The sequence below is a fragment of the Papilio xuthus genome, unplaced genomic scaffold (genome assembly GCF_000836235.2).
Source record: "Papilio xuthus unplaced genomic scaffold, Pxut_1.1 DF826159.1, whole genome shotgun sequence".
Classification (NCBI taxonomy): Eukaryota; Metazoa; Arthropoda; class Insecta; order Lepidoptera; family Papilionidae; genus Papilio; species Papilio xuthus.
Genome location: NW_013532490.1, coordinates 2482299 through 2503312, shown reverse-complemented (window position 1 = coordinate 2503312; position 21014 = coordinate 2482299). Strand labels below are relative to the sequence as shown.

The 21014-nt window shown below is 31.4% G+C and overlaps 1 protein-coding gene across 5 annotated transcripts in view; it reads right to left on the bottom strand.

Moving 5' to 3' along the window:
- The window catches only part of LOC106123159 (zinc finger protein rotund), a 126998-nt gene that overhangs the window by 15431 nt on the left and 90553 nt on the right, over nt 1-21014 (bottom strand). Inside the window, exons 1-2 of one of the 5 annotated variants that reach the window (XM_013319358.1) lie at nt 18089-18676; nt 15576-16144 (exon numbers count right to left, since the gene is read on the bottom strand). The exons of 3 other annotated variants lie outside the window; for them this stretch is intronic. In XM_013319358.1, the coding sequence (XP_013174812.1) occupies nt 15576-15983 (408 nt within the window). In that variant the 5' untranslated portion in view covers nt 15984-16144; nt 18089-18676. Of the gene's footprint in view, nt 1-15575; nt 16145-18088; nt 18677-21014 lie in introns of those variants that run through there. One more of the 5 variants, XM_013319359.1, reaches the window with a different exon arrangement.

Genomic DNA, 21014 nt, shown 5'->3' with positions numbered 1-21014 from the left:
CTGTTCGAATTTTAAATACGGATCCGTATCCTGTTTAAAGAGGTTTTATGAACGGAATAAAATAGATGTAATAGCCTTGATGCCAACATAACAAGCAAAGCAAATTTGTTTGGAAAAGTTTTCAATTGTAAATTTACGAATTATTCCTGATTTTCAAAGACTTATGTAAATTGTAATTCATTTTGAATTTTAATATTATACATTTATAATTAAAAAAATGTTTATCTTAAAAACCACGAAACACGAAAGAAAAAATTCCCGTTTAAAACACATTGTTATCTTTGATTAAAGATGAAAGACGGGGATTATGATATGTTTTATCCAGAGATTTGAGTCGCAAAACCAACGGTTAGTAAGTTTTAAAAACATAATTTTTATACTCCTTGATGAATTTACGTTTGGTATTCGCATTATCTTACTTCTTACTTATAAATGCGAATATTTAAGAGGATGGACGGATGTATGGATGGATGGATGTTTGTTTAAAGGTATCTCCGGAACGGCACAATGGATCTTTATAAAATTTGGTACAGATGTAGAACATAGTCTAGAAGAACACATAGGCTATTTGTTATGTTTTTTTTTTAATTCCACTCGGACGGAGTCGCGGGCGATAGCTAGTTATGAATAGAAACTATTCGACCATAGAACAGCTAGTATTCAATATTCGAATAGTAACTAATTTATATTAACGGGATTTGATTTAAAATTTGCTGATTAAGTTTTCTTTATAATACAATAATATTATCTAAATGACCAGTAAAACATACGAAATGACCATTTAAAATGTATCACTTCAATAATCAGACATTTGAATATAACTTATATGTATTTAACATAAGACGAGCGATATTCTTTAGTGCTCAAACTCGACTGCAATTTTGTTTTTTTTTTATATATATTTTTAATTATATATATATATCTATACGATACTATTTCTTGTAACATTTTTGCAAATTCAACAATATATCAGAAGGCCGAGTATAAATTCCAAACACACCTACACGTTTTATTTATGTACATTTTAAATATATTTATCTGTCGAGTTTTATTGCAGAATGCAAAAGAAGTATATAATTTGTGTATTTAAAATTTGATGCACTGATACGATCTAGTTTTTTCTTCTAAATCTTATCTTAACTATTGCACATTAAAATATGTGGGAATAATTAGATTGATAAAACTTGTTTGTCGCTTAAAATAAAACTAATTGGAATTGAAACAGATGTCGTTGACTTCTATTTTATATTTTTAATGCATTCTGATCAATATTTAAATAAATCACACTGATATATATATATTTTTTTAAATTAAATTCAAATGAAAAACTTTACATCGATACTTTTAATACAAAAAAATCATAAATCTCCGTAAAGATAAAATTTAAAAGTGTCAATAGCCTAATGGTTAAGGGTACGGATTTCCGATTACGAGGTCGGGGGTTCGAAGCCATTCGACTATTGTAGTAAACCATATCCTAGCACAAGCTTAGAGCTTATTTGGAATGGTAAAAGAAATATTATTAAATTTACAAAAAAAATCTGCCAATATTTTCAAAAAATAAAAACGTGAAAATACTGTTAGCATATGTCAAATAGTTTTAAACAAAAACCTTTTAAAAATATAAGGTAACAAACTAGGAAAGTTAAATAAATAGAAGAACATAAAGAGAACGTTTCTTTCTTATATGTCCTGCCCTGTTGAAAACTCATCACTATCCTATACTTTTCATAGAACAAAAGGGTAGTAAGAAAAGGACTAATACTTCGCCTTAGGCACACACGCTCAATATAACCCAATTGTACGAAATTATGCGAATGTTCATATTGTTTCCGTATTAAAGTTTACTGGATACGGCTTCAGTGCAGGTGTACCGATTTGGTAAGATGTTAGTGGGTCATATGGTCAGTTGGACCTCCCGTGAGACGGATGAACAATTATATGGGAGACTAAACTGTGCTAAACAGATTGCACAGGATGATATGCAGGGCTTCCCACGGGTCTTGTGTCTTAAATTGTAAAGTAAACAAGTTAAATAACATGTTTTTTTACAGTTAAAACACGCTACAAATATGTTTATTTATTAACGACTAATGATTAGTACCCTATGTGATCTTCAAGACTATGTTCTATATGTATGCCAAATTTCATCGAGATCCGTTCAGCTGTGCTGTAGATACCTTCAAACTAACATCCATCCATCTAAACATTCGCATTTATAATATTAGTAAGATTTTAAAAGATCATAACTAAAAATCAAAATTCAAAGAACAGTTAATTGAGGGTTTTAAAAACATATTTCTTATACATGAAGTTTGATGCATGTTATAATTAATTTACTCATTTTATTAATTCGTATTAAGCGATGAAATAAAGTTTGATTTAAGAATCATAATTTCTAGATTATATTATTTCTAATCGTGGGATTTGTTTCTTTGATTTAAAATATTTCAATATATAAATAAATATTTATCTTTTCTATAAAATAAATCACATTTTTCGGATGCATTTTTGTAATCAATTAAGTTATAATAATATAAAACATAAAATAAAAAATCGCAAAAATTTTAAGTATAATTCAGCTTAGTATTTACTTTAGTATTCCTAAGGAATAGATAATCGTAGACAATAAATTTTCCGTAACTCCTAGATAAGGACCTCCTTAGACTAAGGAAAGCGGTTTGCTTTATCTATGCAAATTAAGGGACATTCGAGGGTTCATATTTAATCCTTAGTGACCGAAGAAAATGACAAATTCACCTCATGATAGTGAAATTATCATTTGTATAATAGTTTTGGTAGAACTAAACATCTTACTAATCTTAGTAATATTATAAATGCGAATTTATGGATGGATGGATGGATCTTTGAACTGCAGAACGGCTTAACAGATCTCACTGAAATTTGACATATATATAGAATTTATTCTGCCGGAACACATAGGCTACTAATATTTTTTTGAATTCCTGCAGACGAAGTCGTTGGCGACAGCTAGTATATCTATAAATTATAAAAAAACTTTAACTTTACGTATCATAGTAAAGTTTGTGTGAATGCGGACATTTGAAAATAGTATTTATAATTTTGGCAGGAGGAGAAAGTCGTGGCTAAGAAACATCCGGGAATGGACCAATATTGCCAGCGTTGAACAACTTTTTCGCTTGGCACAGGACAGGAAAGGGTTCGCTGAGCTGACGGCCAACCTCCTGTAATGGAGAGGCATTGGAAGAAGAAGAAGATTTATAATTTTGTCTAAGACTACACTATCTTTAAATTTAACATTGAAATACAACGACCATCATTATAAATAAGAACTTTAAACATTTTGATTAATTTTCGTTATAATTAGCGATAAGAAAATTTAAATCTAGTAACATTAAGGTTATGGTCATTTGAGCGATGACTAGTGATTTCTACTAATATCCTGCACTTGCCACTTTCGTGCCCAAATTAATTACTCTACGGAGGGTGCCCACTAACTATAAATAATAATTTGCGAGGGTCGTATGATTGTTGCTTTAAGAACACCCTTTATGTGGTTTGAGAGTCAAGGGTTACGTAAATTAAATCAAATACAGAATTTACAAAGCTTAATACCGTATCGATGTCATTCTCTCGATGCAAAAATTGGAATTTTTTTCGTCACGTTTACTTATGAGAGAACAATAAATATTTTTGTAGCTACAGGTTGATTATTATTAAAATAGGCATCTTCTAATTCTAAAGTTTGTTAAAAAATGGACTAGTTAGGGCACACTTAACGACATTATGTTTTATTTATTACTAGCAACTCTGTCCGCGTAGATTTAAAAAAAAATAGTAGTCTATGTTCTACATTTGTGTCAAATTTCAGTGAGACAGCCATACATCCAAACATCGCAATTATAATATTTGTGTTTAATGACTGAGCGGTAAAGATGCAGCATGGTCACAATACGCGTACTGCCTAATCTGCTGGCATTGGATCTACACAAGGTCATGCTAAATGCGCTAGTCACGTCACTGCGTCTGCGTCGCTGCCGCGCTCCAGTGTAGGATCGCCACGTGATCCGATAATACGTGGACAGTGTTTATATATATTTTTAAATAGTTTTGTTTACTAATGTTGTGGAAATTGTGTTGTAAAATGGAAACGCACAAATAATAATCAATGTTTGAACTGCTAAAATAAATCAGTATTTCAAAGGTTAACATATATGTTATGGGAGTAGTTTAAACATGTTTTTTTAATTATATTTCAAGTAAAATGTGTATCAAGCTTGTGTTATTGTGTTTGTGATATAAAAAAAGCTAGATTACAATTACTTGTTAAAAAATATCGACAATAATGTAAAGATTTGACGTTTCATTTCTGTAGTTGTATCGAGCCATATTAAAGACATCAACGGTAGCAACGACATTTGTTCCATTTAATATTAAATTTTAATCATTTAATATATGTTTTATTATTAATTTATTTAATACTCGTGTTAAACTAATTTAAACTTAAATAACGTTTCAATAAAAGTGTTTTCAGCTTGTTTACATTTCCTATAAAACATGGTTACCATAGTTACGGGTGTGCCCACGTTTATTCGCATCCAAAAAGCTTTTCTTGCGTAATTCGGTTGATAATTAATATGTTATGAACTAAGAAATGTCGACTGTAGCGAAAAACGGACAGTTTGTGACATCAATTTGTACTTTTCATAAAGGAATTTAAAGAAAATGGTTATTTTTGTTTAATTTTATAATATATAATGTGTGTATTTCTATAGTAAAAAGTCATGTAGGTCTGTAATTTTATTTTGAATTTATTTTATGAATTATTTAAATGAAGTTTACCTTCGAATGTCTTTCTCCTTTCGGCTTAAGGACATTACGAATCGTTATTCGTCAATTACGTCGTCAAAAAATCTTCGTATCTGGCAGTACTTATACATATGAAAGTATCATTAAATTTTAAACTACACATTTATTTTACTTTTAAGGATTTATAAGCAATTTTAAAGTACTTTTTCCTAATAAAGGTAAATACAAAATGTATATACATAGATGATTGTATACTAATAATATAATAAAAGGATTGTTACGAGAACTCGTCATTTTATTATCTACAAATCTTTAACTGACATAAAAGCTATGTATAAAGTATTATAAAAATAGAGTTTCACAAATTACGTAATAGATGGCGCTTTTCGATAATAGTCGAAGACATCCTTAAACATACGTGAGATGCATCTTTTAAACATGTTTAAAATGATAGGTATTTAAAATTATTAGTTAAGGATTACTTTACGAAATTAACTCTGCGTACACACATTATTATGCGAGTAAAAATTGTTTGCATGCATTGTGATAGAAAAGTGACTATCGCGCGATGCATTGCCGAGTATGTACCCAGCCTTATAAAGAAATTTGTATAAAATAAATTATATAAATTAAAGTGTACGTGAGATTATATTTTATCTGTATGATAAATTTGATTATCATTTTATTTAACAAAATTTTATTTTATTTTAAATTTTGTTGTCGAATTTTTCAAACTGACGTATTGTAATGACATCATAGATAAGAAAAAAATAATTGTCTATGTTCAACTTCCTATTTTTAAAATGGATGTTGTAATTTGACTGAAGGTCATTTTAAGTTGCATACTTAATGCATTTGTTACTTTGTAATATAATAATTATTCTACATATATACAATATAAACGGATTGTCTGTATGTATAATATAAGTCATATTTCGTAAACATGATGTATTTGCTATTAACGATAAATTATTGTCTGTCCGTCTGTCTGTCCGCATTTACAGGAAGGTAGCTTACACTATTTTTTTTAATACCGCGCTCATAAAGTTACTGGCAACCGCTATTTAAGCTGAGTTTGTTTGTTTCGCTCAGTTAACGTAGCTCACTAAGGGTGTCCCTTAGTTTTGATTTGTAGAAAATCTTATCCATTATTAGGAGTAAACACAGTTTCTAACATAAAAATAAAAACTCTGTTCAATGGTATTTTTAAAAAGGTAAAAGTAAGGTTCTTAGTCTAGTAACTAAGGTAATTAGTCTAGTTTTTAATGTATTGTTCCTTAGTATAAAAGTAATAGTTGTCCGAAAATTTTCTGATGTGAACGCCTCAGGCTCGGTCGTTATATCGAAGTAGGAGAGATAGAGAGATCGCGTGATGAAGCTGCATTAGCGTAATTTTGTTACTATACAGGTTCTTGGTAATCTTAAGGTGTACCATTGTTTTGGATCGTTAAAACATAGTACAACGAACATTTGTTCAAATTGTCACAACATAGACTACTAAGCGTCGGTTGCTCAGTGGTCAAGCACTTGACTTGCAATCTGCAGGTCCTGGGTTCGAATCCCGCCATGTACCAATGTGTTTTTCGATTTCCGATTTACATATGTACATTTATCCGACGTTCTTACGGTGAAGGAAAACATCGTGATGCAACCTGCACACATCTGAGAAGAAATTCAAAGATATGTGTGAAGTCAACCCGCACTTGGCCATCGTGGTTGACTATGGCCTAATCACCCTTAACTTATCGTATGCTCCGAGCCTCTTAATGGGGACGTATAGTGAGCTGATGATGATGACACTACTAAGATTTGATTTCTAATTGATCTCATTAGGTTAGAGTAACAATTACTTGATATTCTTGTAGTTTCATTATTACTATCCCCATTGAGAGGTACCCCTAAGATAAGTTAGGGCGGACTATGTTATAGTCAATGCTAGCTACTGGGCTAAGAGGGCTAAGACAAGACACAAACCTAATTGTAGGGTTGTAGTAGATAGAAGATGGTTTAAGAGACTTTTTACTTACACTAAATTACTTTTTTAAGATGGAAAAACCATCAAAAGTTTTTTTTTTATTTATCGTTAAAATTACACCCTGGCTTGTCTCCAGTTTTGATAAAACTGAAATATTTCTATAATGAAGATGTTTCAAAGTAACATAGAAACAAAGAAATCTGGACTTACTCGTACTCAAAGGTTACTATTAGCCGTAGGCAAATTAAATTACAAACGAATGTAAGATCCAGAAGAAATAATCACAAACTTACACTTCATATAAATAAAGTCTAGAATCGTTTGCAAACAAATTACTATATACAAAAATAAAATTGTAGCCTTCCAAAAAACAAAAAAAACATGTCCGTAGTTACTTGATGACGCAATACCTAACTCACTCGTAATGGTTGGTGTCAATCAAAATTACTGTGTAAATTTGTTCGTCGACATTTTGTCAAGGCATAAAGAACTTTAATACAAAGTGGTAGGGTATATATTCAATTATGTTTTATATTACACGCGATAAATAATTTGGTGGTACGTTCCAAGAAACGGAACGGATCAAGATGTGCCGAGTCTCCTACAGATTATTATTAGTCGATGTATAATGACTTGTTTTCTTTAGCTATTATTAAAAACCATATTTAATTGCATGTGTTTGTAGATATTGTCTGGTTTAGTCTGCGTCTATTGAAGCTATAAACATTTTACTTTTAATTCTGCTCAACACTAGAAGTGCCAGTGATGACTTTTGAAATATTTTTTTTTAAATCTTCGCAGTTTTTACTGGCCATAGAATTATTCTGTTGAATAAAACTCTATCTACGTGTGTGTATTTTGATATTATATATTTTTTTTGAAGAAAAGCAAAAAAAAAACTTCTATAAATGTCATGTGTTTAATAAAACTAAGTTAAAAATTATTTTATAATGATCGGTATACTATACAAAATGAACATAAGGGTTAAGGTAGGACTCTAAACAAATTTATTATTCCTGAAAATATATTTTACAGTAAACAAAATTCTTTTGTTAGTTAGTTACCATATTCCTGCGAAACAAGTTGACTGATTTTTAAGATTTTTGTTGAGAGAAGGGGCAAACGATCGGCTGGAACACCGAGGTGATTAACCATGGACAGAGGAACTGCAGATCCGTTGCCGGCCTTTAAGGAAATGGTAGTAGGTAGGTATGCTCGCTTCTTGAAGGACCCTAAGTCGTATTGGTTTGGAAATACCGCCGAGGACAGACCGTTCCACAAAGCGGCTGTGCGAGGCAAGAAATTGCGCGAGAATCGCACCGAGAATTTTATATGCATATTCAGTAAATCTGAGAATCAGCTACTATTTTTTTAATACCGCGCGGACGGAGTCGCTGGCGACAGCCAGTGTAGAATAATATATTAAAAACTGAATGACAATACGTTATATATTATAGAAGTTATTGAGGGATGAAAGCTAATTTCATTAGCTAAAATGTCAACGACCTTAAGATAAAGGATGTGTCTTTGATTAAAATCAATCTAATTGATGCTAAATCAATGCAAAAAATATTCAAATGACAAATTTGGTACACGCTGTGTGTTGACATTGACCGTTTGAAGTGCGGTCAAATATAGAACTTTTTTATATTGAACGCTAACGTAAAAGATAATTTATTGACCGAGAGGTCTAAGTATAGTGGGATGTATTACCAGTTTATATTAAACCTTCACACGTGGTAATTGATTTGAAAAACAGGTTCTTTGTATGTTGGACATCGAGTTCCGAGCGTGAATCAGCCAATTTAAAAAAAACTACATTTGTATGAGTTTGTAAGCAGTCGTAGGTCAAGTTATTGTGGTGTTATTTAAATGAAATGGCTTATATTACGTAACAGTTTACAGAAAAACTCACATTTGACAATATTTACTATTTTGCTGTTAATTTTTAAATAAGACTCAATTAGAAAATAATATTTGTATGAAATTTGACAGATATACATAGACATTTATTATTATATCTTAATGTTTATGGTATATTATTGAGGTTTTGTTTTAAATAAAAACTTAATTTTAAATTATTGTTAATTTACACTAAGCAAGAGACTGAACTGATTTCTTTAAAATCATTCAACAAAGCAAATCAAGTAAAAACGTGAGTCTGGCCAAAGACAACAATCCGTCATATGCAAGGTTAAAAAATTCTATAATTACTATGAATAAGAAATAGAAACGTACAATAATAGTTAAATTTATATTTAACTAGCTGTCGCCCGCGACTCCATCCTCGCGGAATTTTAAAAATACTTAATAAGTAGTCTATGTGTTCTTCCAGACTATATTCTACGACTATGAGAAATTTTAGTATCCATGCAGCCATTCCCGGTATACCATCAAATAAACATCCATCCTTATAATATTCGTAAGATTTTAGTGAAGTTATCAACATCAAATCTTTCGCATTTAACTCAGTAAGAACTAAGATTAAAATTAATTATATTATTTCCATTAGCAAGGATAAAATTGGGTGATTTTTAAATCCTGGCAACCCTATTCGTTATCCGTTGACATTGACAATGGATGGTTTGAAAGAATGCGGCCTTGAATTCGGTTTCTCGAGCGATGTCGAGCGCGGGCGTTTGCGCGGGAATCGAGATTGCGTTTTTTACTATTGTAGATTAGACTCGGACCATAGATAATGTAAAAAAAATCGAAACTTTAATTTTATTAAAAGAAAAAATTACGACATTAAAACAATATTTCAATTTTGTATTGTTTGTGGTATTATTTTAGGGTATTATATAATTTATATCTTAAGTATTTTTTATCCAGAAAAGTATTTTAAGGAGCTTTTCATTCCTTTATTCAACTAAGGAATTTCTTTTAGACTTAGTACCTGGATGAGCTTTACTCGGTATTTTTTTATTGTGTTTTTTGGAAATTATATTTAAGTACGAATTACTAATAAAATGATGAAATATGAATAATATTTTTCGATCTTACCGATAGAAAAAGTTAAGTTTATGTTTAAGTTGATTATCGATAAAACACGAACAAAATGACATTTTCTAAAAATGGTTCCTAGCTAGATCGATTTATCGCCCCCGAAATGCCCTATATACTAAATTTTATGAAAATAGTTGGAGCCGATTCCAAGATTCCAATTATATATATACAAGAATTGCTCATTTAAAGATATAAGATTGTATACAAAATATTTTATAAATTATTTAGTTTTCGTTTACTCCTTTAGTTATGAATACATGAAATTTACTTTATAAATATACAAGAAAAAGATACATAAAGTTATATGTAAAAATGCGTATATATTTTAAATTATATAAAATTCAATGTAATGTTAATTCATCTCAGTTCTAGTTTAGATAAAAGTAAATTTATTTTAATTCATTAAATTTGCATTGTACATATGTATATATGTCAAAATCAATTAATCAAGGAATTAATGAATTCGTATACTGGCAACACTCACGATATACAATGAATACAGATTAACAAGACAGTGTCTACTTAAAACAAATAAAATATTTATTCAAGGCTTTGGAAATAGACAAATGCTGAAATAATATTGATTCTAGAGTTGTACCTTGATTCTTAACTATGGTTTGGAATTAAACTGAGTTATTTTTACTCATTACTAGCTGTCGCCCGCGACTCCGTCCGCATGGACAAATAAAAAAACTTAATATATAGATAAGTTAAATATAAAGCAGCTCTTTAAGGCATAAATTCGAAAAAAAAATTGTATCCTATGTCCGTCTCCTGGCTCTAAGCTACCTCCTCACCAATTTTCAGTAATATCGGTAAAGCCGTTCTTGAGTTATAAATAGTGTAACTAACACGACTTTCATTTATATATATGATAGATGTAAAGATTTATTCCCGACTGACATCAGGGAAGGGATGTATATGGGTTTGTTTGTATGTAATGAGTGAGATGTTCGATTCGTTTGTTTCCTGGGAGTGTTTAGTGGGGACTTTAAAGCAAATTAGTATTATTTAGTAAGTAGAAGTAATAGTATTCGTATGTATGTACGTATATTCAATAAACTAATACAGTCATTAGAGTAATATTACTTCTTACTAATATTATAAATTTGAATCTTTACGTGCATGTTTGTTTGAAGGTATCTCCGGAAGGGCTGTATGGATCTCAGTGAAATTTGGCATAGTTGTAGAACATAGTCGGGAAGAACGCATAGGCTACTTATTAAGTTTTTTTTTAATTCCGCCCGGACGGAATCGCGGACGACAGTTAGTATTATACTACCAAGACAGTTATCTTAATACATAGGTTTTCTCGAAGACAATGTAAGAAATGAAACATGTTTAAAGAGTCTGTGCAGTGCAGTTTTTCCGATTTATGTACTTAATTTTGAGTAACAAATTTATCAATGTCGCTCAAGTGTTGAATACTGAGTGAAATCGATAATTTAAATATATATGTTACATCGTAAACAGGGAAGATTTTAGTGTGCTAATAAATTTTGGAGGTTGTTCGCGGATTGAAATTCAGATTACGAAGCTGGCAAAAAATCGTATTATAGGTCACACAATAACACTGTTCCCGAAACCCGCAAACAAAGTTGCATAATCGATGAAATGACATACTAAAGTTTTTGTCAGAATCTTCTGGATTGCTCAATGTTTTTTTTATTAGTTTTTATACAATTTTAAAATTAAGTTCGAGAAGAAATTAAGAGCGTCGGTGAGAGTATCGGAGATCGTAAGAGCGTCGGTGGCTCAGGGGGTCAAGCACTTGACTTGCAATCTGCAGGTCCTGGTCCTGCAGGTTCGAATCCCGCCATGTACCAATGTGTTTTTCGATTTACATATGTACATTTATACGACGTTCTTAGGGTGAACGGATTACATCGTGATACAACCTGCACATATCTGAGAAGAAATTCAATGTTATGTGTGAAGTCAACCAACCGGCACTGGGCCAGCCTGGTTGACTATGGCCTAATCACCCTTAACTTAGTCTCCGAGCCCCTCGGTGGGGACGTATAGTGACCTGATGATGATGACGAAAATTAAGTTTTCTTGTCTTTATTAATCAATATTTTCTGCCTGCGACTTTGTGTTAATAAATATAGTCTGTGTTACTTAGTTATTAGTTTTTAGCCGTTTTAAAAAATAATGTTATCAAATGGTCTGTATTTTTGATGTATTAACGCGCTACCTCCGTGGTGTTCCGATTTTTGTAATTGAAAGTTAGTTAAGTTAGTATAAAGGTAGTTTTTGAGTTTAAATCATGACATACATTTTTTTTATTATATAAGTATAGAAGTACATATTAAAGCTTATTTAACTTTAAAACAAACCAGGTTAGGTATTAAATCATCGTACACATTAATATTGTATTGAATAAAATTGTAACAGAATCGTCTGGCCTTGATCGGCCATTCCTTGAATACGTGATAAGGACTTGTCACCGGTATAGCAAATACGTAATGTAAATAAGCAAATTCTATATCAGGCTATATAACCGACAAATATCTTTATATAAACGACATAAAATATTTATACCTACTTTAAAATTATATTGGTCGAAATTCGATTATATTACTTATCTTACTAATATAAATGCGAATGTATAGATTGATGTTTGTTAGAAGGTAACTCTAGAACGGCTACGTTGAGTCGCAGAAATTTGGCATAGATGTAAAACATTGGGAAGAACACATTAGCTATAATACAAATTCAGTTTTTTTCCCCGCGGACGTAGTCGCGCGCTTAAGTTAGTAATTCAAAATAATGTTTTTTTTTTATTTAATAAATGTTAACGGTGTCAAACACGTTTATCAGATCGCACAAATTCCTTTGAAAGGGTTGTTAAGTTTAAGTTGTATTTTCTACATACTATTTACGTATATTTTTCTAAAATTTCCTAATCACAACGTACATTATGAATATTATTAGACTTTAATATAAATATTTCTATAAAAAAATTAGTCACATTAATAATATTTTATTGATGACAGAAAAAAAAAATATTCGTTCACATTTTTTTTTAATGTTGCTCAAGATGTACTTTGATTTAAAAAAATAACATATTATACAAAATTAAACCTTAGCTAGAGTTGTTAGAATACAAAATCCCTTAACCAAATCTTACAAGAATGATAACAAGATCAAGATTAATATCATCTTTAATCACAAGATGTGTCTCGAAACAAAGATATTAATGAAAATGGACTCCATATAAAATGAATTTGCCTTTTGCGTCACTATATAGTAGAAAAGACTTTGCCCGTCTGTTTGTCTTGTGTAAAAAGTCATAAATAAACCAATCCTTATATTTTTCCAAAATTAGCAGTAAATAGCAATAAATAAATGTAAAATTATTATAATTTGGGAAGTGTTTATTACAGATAAACTCAAAAACTACTTACTCAATTTACAACCAATAGAAAGCTCAATCAAGTAGCCTACTCTAACTCAAAAACTACTAAACTTATTTATATTATACTTTATGTTTTTTACAATTTTCGATTTTAAATAGGAGGAAGCAAATTCAATTATTTAACTGTATCAACCTCAACAAAATATCTTGTAGTGAATTGGGTTTACATAATAATGTAGCTTATTATCAGGGGCCTTGTAACATTTCGGCGGTCTACCGGGTCACGCAGCAATCTTATCGACATATATTTATTAATGGGCTAAGACGGCGTATTGAAGAATTTACATAGCGTCTTTATATCGACGTGCACACGAAATTAAAATGTTTCTGAGTGGTTTTACACGTAGAGAATGAATGAAAACCTATATTATACAGCATTGGAGTTGTGATGATTAGATTCGTTCAAATAAACTGAGTCACTTAGAGTAGACTCCTTTGTGTTCCGCTTAGGCGGGAATGAGTCTTATACAGGCTGATGATAAATATTTGAATATGTAATTTCTTAAATAAGTAGAAAATATATGACATGTTTCCAAATCGAATATTTACAAAATCATCTTTTAAAAGCAAATGCGCAATAATAATTTTTAATTTTATTTAAATTTTAAACGGGAATTGGGTATTATTACTAAACATTTTGCATACTAATTTCTTCTAACTAGAAACAAAGGATTAAAATATCTAAATATGATTATTATGACGTACGAATACAAAATTTACATTCAAGTTACTCGCATTTATGAATAAATAATCGAAGAAAAAAACAATGGTTATAATTTAAATGTAAGCATATAATAAAATTTAATCTCACATAATAATTAAAATCACCAAGTAAATGCGAATTAACGGAGAGAAACGATGAATTAAGTCAGATTCATATCGCTCCCGGAAGATGGAGTTAACGAAAAACTTCGCCTCTCGGTAACTACATATTAAATGCGAGATTGAACAAACAATAGGCGTCCTATTCAACCTTTGTGCGACCCGTGCGCATGACCTTGAATGCCAAGGCACATCCGTACTCATCAGACGTAACGTTTGCCGACTTTACAGACTTTCGTTTGACTTACCCAAGCAAACAACCCTTACCAATTAGTATTTCTAATTTCATCTTACTAATATTGTAAATGTGAAAGTACGAATGCATGTCTGTATAATTGTTAGAAGGTATCTCCGGAACGGCTCAATAAATCTTGATGACATTTGGCAAAGATTTAGAACATATTTTGGAAAACTTTTTAAGGTTTTTTTTTAATTCCACGCGGACGGAATCACGGCCGACAGTTAGTTAATTATTAGATGTAGAAATACTAGATATATTAAACTTGATTGACGGTTTTTGATGATAATCTCTTCAATATGTTTGTTATTGATGAATAAAATATGATAAAATAATTTCCAATAACTCTAGTTAGGTATTATAAATTTCTAATAAGACAGAAATATCTTATTCGTTCTAATATGTACGTTTAAGCGATTCCTATAAAGGGTTTTCATGGTATAAGTTCACGTGTTATATAGCCATCTCTGACATTTGCTTTGAGAAAAATGAAACAACAATATTTAATAACTAGCCGCCTATGTGTTCTTCCAGATAATGTTCTACATCTATGTCAAATTTCAACAATATAGATGTAACCGTTCTAGAGATCTTCAAACAAACATCCATCCATGTAAACTTTCGCATTTATATTACTAAGATATTTTGGAGGTGGAATATCACGGTAATACGGTAATTTGTTTTTAGTAATTCATAAGTCAAGTGCTTTGATATGAAAATTACTTGAAGGACAGATACATAGATACAAGTTTAATAGACAAGGAAGTCAATGTTGCGCAAATACTACTCTAATAAGTACTTATAAAGTCAGTGCTGTATTTGGCTGTACATTCGAGTGCTCTCGACATCAAGGAAGAAAAAATTGAAATTCAAATTTGAATGGGTATCAATACGTAATACGAGTCATAAATATAAATATATCAAACTGACAAGAGTTTAGTTGATAAATACACGGAATAAAACGAATATTTATTAAGATATATAATAATTCATAAGATAACTTTTAGGCCGTTAGTACACAAGGCAAAGTAAATCTTCGATACGCAAATTCATTGGCGAAGCGACTCACGCTCAGTGCGTCGCTGACTTCTGTTATAGCCAGACAGTCGCTTGCAACCTCTGTGTCAAGATTGTTGAGAAAAGTTGCTCCAATTTTTTTTAAATGGCGGAGCAAATCTATATGCTGACCTAATAGGCGACGCGCATCGAGGTTCGACGCGAGTCGCATGCTATCGTACGATAATAGTTTCGACGATTTAAGTTACTTTGTGTACAAAAGGTCTAAATATACAATGATATATGAAATAATATTGATATCTAACCTTTTCCTCTGGTATGCTTTGACCGCCATTTTCTGACAATGGTGTAGATGGGGCACTGTATCCTTTAGGACCGTCATCCTGAGGTGTCATTTGCCGATGAACGTCATTCTCTTGGTCGTTGTGCATCCTTATATCTTGTAAGCCATTTTTAAACTCCGACAATCTTAGTACTGATGGTTTTATCTCTGGTATATCATCAGGATGTTCATATCTTCTTAAGTCTGTTAAATTCGTCGCTAGATGTCTATGGTGGTCTAAAGGTGGAGGCACACCTATAGATCTTAAATGTTCTATACTTCTGTGTATATGAGAGTAATTGTCTACTGGTATTTCGGCCATTAATGGCGAATTGTGATAGTCTAAGCCACCGCCATCTGGCCTGTAGTCGATAGTTCTTCCTTCCATCATCTTGTATGGATTATTATTAAAAATTCTATCTAAATTATATAACAGTATCGTATCTAATTGGTATTTGGCACTATCTTATAAAAATATATATTTTCTGTCTTATCCTTCTCGCCAATATTTTATTTGTCATGGAATTTTCGAGATCCTTGATTTTCAATCTGCTGGAAAAAATATGCACCTTAATTTATGTATTTAAAAAATCAAATTAAAAAATAAAATGTTGGAATAAATTCATCGTCGTAAAATGTTTGGACGTCTGTCGAAGTACAATCGTGAAGACAAATTTTTAATTGATTAGTTGTTTGTTAATTTATAACTAGATTTATAGTGTAATAAAAAGCGATAAGTTTTTGTTCGTTTTTTTGCAGTGTCGAAGCTAGCAGGTGACGAGTGTAGATGTAGGCTGTGTCAATGCTCCAGCCCGTAGCCCACATGCCGCGGAGCCCCCACTAATCGAGTCCACGTACAGCCTCAACTAAATTATATTAACGACCCGTGCATAATTATATTATAGTCCACTGTTGGCCTAGGCACAAAATTCTATAAATACCAGTATACACAACATTATGTAAAGTAGAATGAAAAAAATATCGAAGGAAAACTTGAAAATGTTCATTTGTTTTGCATTTATTAAATTATGTGATTTATTTTTAAACCATATCATAATATCAAGGTCGATTATTGATCGAAAAGGAAATAAAATTAATTTTAAATTAATATAATCTCAGAGATGTAAAGTAAAGATTAAAAACATTATTAAGATACTGTTTAAGTCGTATGGATGTAAGTTTATTAAGCTTGGAATATCTTTGCGACTGATAATAAAAGCAATTTATTCCAATTATAATCATAATGAACTTTAGTGACACTCTGACATACTGAGTAAGCTTTCACATCGACACATTGTTTTAAAATTTGCGATCTCGAATATTTTTTTAGAGAAAATGAAAAACAAAACAAAATATGTATTGAGTTAATGTTTCAACAAAATGGACGCTTCGTAAAACACCGATTTCAGTATGATCATATAACTATTTATAGTTATAGTTTTTTTCAAGAAAAATAAAAAAGTATTTATTATAAGATTGTACTTTTGGAGCTAAGTATACATGGCTGTCAAAGATAATAATTGCGCATACAGAATAGACAACAAATTTATTTTGCAGTTGTCTAGGTATTTTTTCTTTCAAAATTGGACCTTACTGCTTATACAATAAGAGTTAAGGTAGATTTCAATGCATGAAAATTACAAAATTTTAATTTGCCGATGGATAACTTGGACCTAACGAATTAAGTTTAAGATAATATGTAAGTACAAGTTTGAGGGAAGTCGTTAAGTTCTTAGTTTTTGTATGCGAAACATATGCTAAGTCTTTAAGGGAAGTATTTTAAATAAAAAAATATATATACTGCCAAATGTCTCAAAAACTTTGCGGTATTAATATTTGTCAGTAATTAATTTGTCCAAATGTAATGCAAATTTTTCTTAGCTTGTTAAATTAAGAATTTTTAATTATTGACAACGTATAGACGTCTATAAATATTAAGAGAATTTTGATTTTGGAATAATTTATTTTTTTGCAACATGTTAATTAATTATACATTTGTACATTTGCATATTATTTATTTGAAAAAATCCTAATATTAATTATATTTAAATTTCTATTTAATTTTGACATATTACATTATTTCAAACCAGTTTTTTCTTTTTAAAGAAATCTATAAAATTATTTAATATTTAATAAATTATCTTTAGTTAAAAAAAAATAAACACCAAACATGTTAGAAGATATTATGTAACTAAAAATTATCCTACAGCTAGTATTGACAAACGATGAGTTCAAAGATGCAAGGGCAAAAGTATAGAAACATTAAAAATAATCTTTAAACGAAGCATCATCACGCACACTGCACGAAAATATTTCCGTATTTATAGACTGGGCATAATTCAAGGTCGACTTTGACAGACGTCCGCCCAGTCGTATCGCAATTACGACATTTATCTTACATGGGAGGAACTTAGTAAAATATCCCCTCCAGGAGTCACTCCTGCGCCCCTAACAAGAAGTCATAGCTTTTAATTAATTAAAAAAAAATCAACATACCTGTTACTATCCTTTTATCTTGAAATTCGCCAACTTTATCACCATAAAAAATCACAGTTTGTTCCTATCTAAATGTCACTAAAAATATATCACATCATAAGGTAACACTAGGCACAACACGTCCGGAAGGCAGTCCGCGGAGGATCCGCAAAAATGTCTCAAAAAATCCACGTGCTCCGTGAAAATAAACATTTAAAAAAGCCGGCGAGGAAAAAACACCGGAGCCGTACAGTTGACCCTGAGGTAAAATTATGAATGCCGGTCGTCGGTACTAGGATCCGAATTGCCAGATTTTTTTTGTGCTCAATATTTTAGTGTGCTATATATTATAGTTGTGGGTATGACAGGCACACGTGAGGGCGCCCCGTCCCTGTCGCACTCGCGCTCGCGTCTCAGTTGCAGCTCTCAGGAGTCCGCAAGACATGTGCCTCAAGACGCCGGCTCTGCTCAGGCTGAGAGGTGCCGGACGCCGCTCGCGTCCACAACAATAATGCAATATAAAACGCCCGCGAGCCCGCCTTTAGAGCGACGCGGCAAAAACGAGACTGAAATTCAGATCTATAGTAGAAAAAGTGAACTACACCGAGCGAGGGGTACACTAACACATAAAATGAAAAAAATCACACGAACACCGACATCGACAACGGAGCTTAAAAAATCGGAGTGGGGGACCTTCTTCTTCATTCCGTCGTAAAGCGCCGTCCCGCTCTAACGGCGTGAGGCCGCACGCACACATAGCAGCGGTGGTTAAGCGAAAAAAATGTGTACACATTTTTTTATTATTCACGATTTTTATGTGTGTAAGTGGGCTCGGTGCGAGCGAGACGGGCGCCGAGAGTCCGACCAGCCCACGCGAGCGAGAGGGACGGCGCAAGTCGCCACGTGCTCGTCCCTCGGTATTAAATAATAATTAAAATGGCTACAAGACCGGCGATACGAGATATCGTTCGGTAGACGATTTTTTGGCTGAGCTTTTGCCTTTTTTGCTGGAGCTTTTTGCGGAATCGACGAATATGAGGTAACGTTCGAGGGACGTTGCGTCTTAGAAAAAAATCGCGAACCGATTGACACATAACAAACGAAATACGCGCAGAAAAAGTCGCGCCGGGGAAAAAAAACCAAGGACGCCGCGCGAAAAAGAAGTTATTGATTAAAACAGGGCTGTCATTGACCAGACGTAAATGAGGGTGCCTAATGGTATGCACGCCGGATCCGGTGGGGAGCGATCTCGCTTCAACACACTTTTTTCTTAATTCTTTGCTGCAAAAAGTTAATCATATCAATTAGGTAAAGAAATATTTTGACACTTTATACTAAGAATTTCTTATGACAAATGTTATATATAAATAATATACAACAGCTTGCTAACTCGTTGTATTTAACACAACTGGTGTACATACAGTAATACATATAGAGACTAAGACTGTTGGTTGGTTTTTCTTTCGTCGTAGATTTTACTAATAATTATACATTAACCGTAGTATTTGGAGATAGAAAAAGTTAAAGGAATTATGTTTATATAAGCTTATGTCTTAACACTATAAATAATAATTATTCAATTAAATCTAGCCTAAAAGAATATAATTACAAATTAAATTAGATGTCATAATTTCTTAAAATAAAACAAATAAATAATTACTCAAACAATGTCGCGGACCCTAAGTAGTATGCTGATAACACATCCTACGTATTGTTTATTTACATATTTATAAATGCATCGTGCGAGGTACAATAAACTATAGGAACAGAGCAGATGTCCGTCCGTCCGTCGCACAGGGGTCCAGCATTGTATGCATTGCTTTAGCTGATTATATAACATACAAACACATCGACAAAATTATTTTTAATCTATTACTTTAAAATGGATGACGTTAAAATCTTTTAAAGTAAAATTTAACTTATAAAAAGTTAGTCATGAAATTCTAAATTCTCATTTAATCGTTTTTAAGTTAGAGCTTTTTGACAATTATAAACTTTTTTATAGTTTTTAATTCTTATTTAATTGTTTTTTTTTAACTAAGGCTTAAATAAGTAGGCAAGAAGCCTAGATATAACCTTCAAATCTTAAATTTATTCATTTGGAATTAGGAATGCTAAGCTCATCTAATTCGGCATCTTAAAAGAAACTTCCAATTGAGAAATTTTTAAGCCTACGTCATTGTCCTAACCCGGGTGCAATTAACTAAATAATTAAATTTTAAACAACTTAAACACTTCGCGTTTACTTTTAACTATTTAACAGAATTGTTCTAAAGTGTTCGGCGACTTGAAATAACGAAACAAAAGAGGGTCACCATAAAATCGAACGTAAATAAAACATAATAAAAATGGCGGCGCTTAAGAAACTTTCAGTTTTAACTTGAAAAGCAATAAAATAGACTATAGAAATAATAGACCTAGCTACCTATATAATAATAAAATGAATTTCAATAGCTCCCGGGTCATTTTTTAAATGTTTTCATCATTTTAAATTATTGTTCCAATGAAAACGAAACAAAAATAATTTCAAGGTCGTATGAAACGAAAATTCATGGCAATTAATAAAAAAAGTAAAAGTTGTGTATTGTTTTCTTTTTAATGACCATTACATCTGTTTATGAAAACTAGGAATACTTTGCTTCTATTTAATGAATGCCATGTAAGTTTAGACCCTAAATTACTTATGAATAAGAACTATTTTGACTTGCTTTTATGTAGTGTTCTTACTCTTGCTTCTAAAGTCCACTTAAGAATTTTGAAGTTAATTATGTGTTAAGATCTACATATAAATATTTTGTCATTTAATAACGTAAACTCCTTTAGTCCGATGTTTTACAATGTCTGGCAGTCTAAACTAGCTCCTAATCTCGAGTTGAAATGTCTCTATTAAGTGTGAAAAAAAAAGTTTATAAAGTTAAATTACTGGCAGGATAAATATTTATTCGCG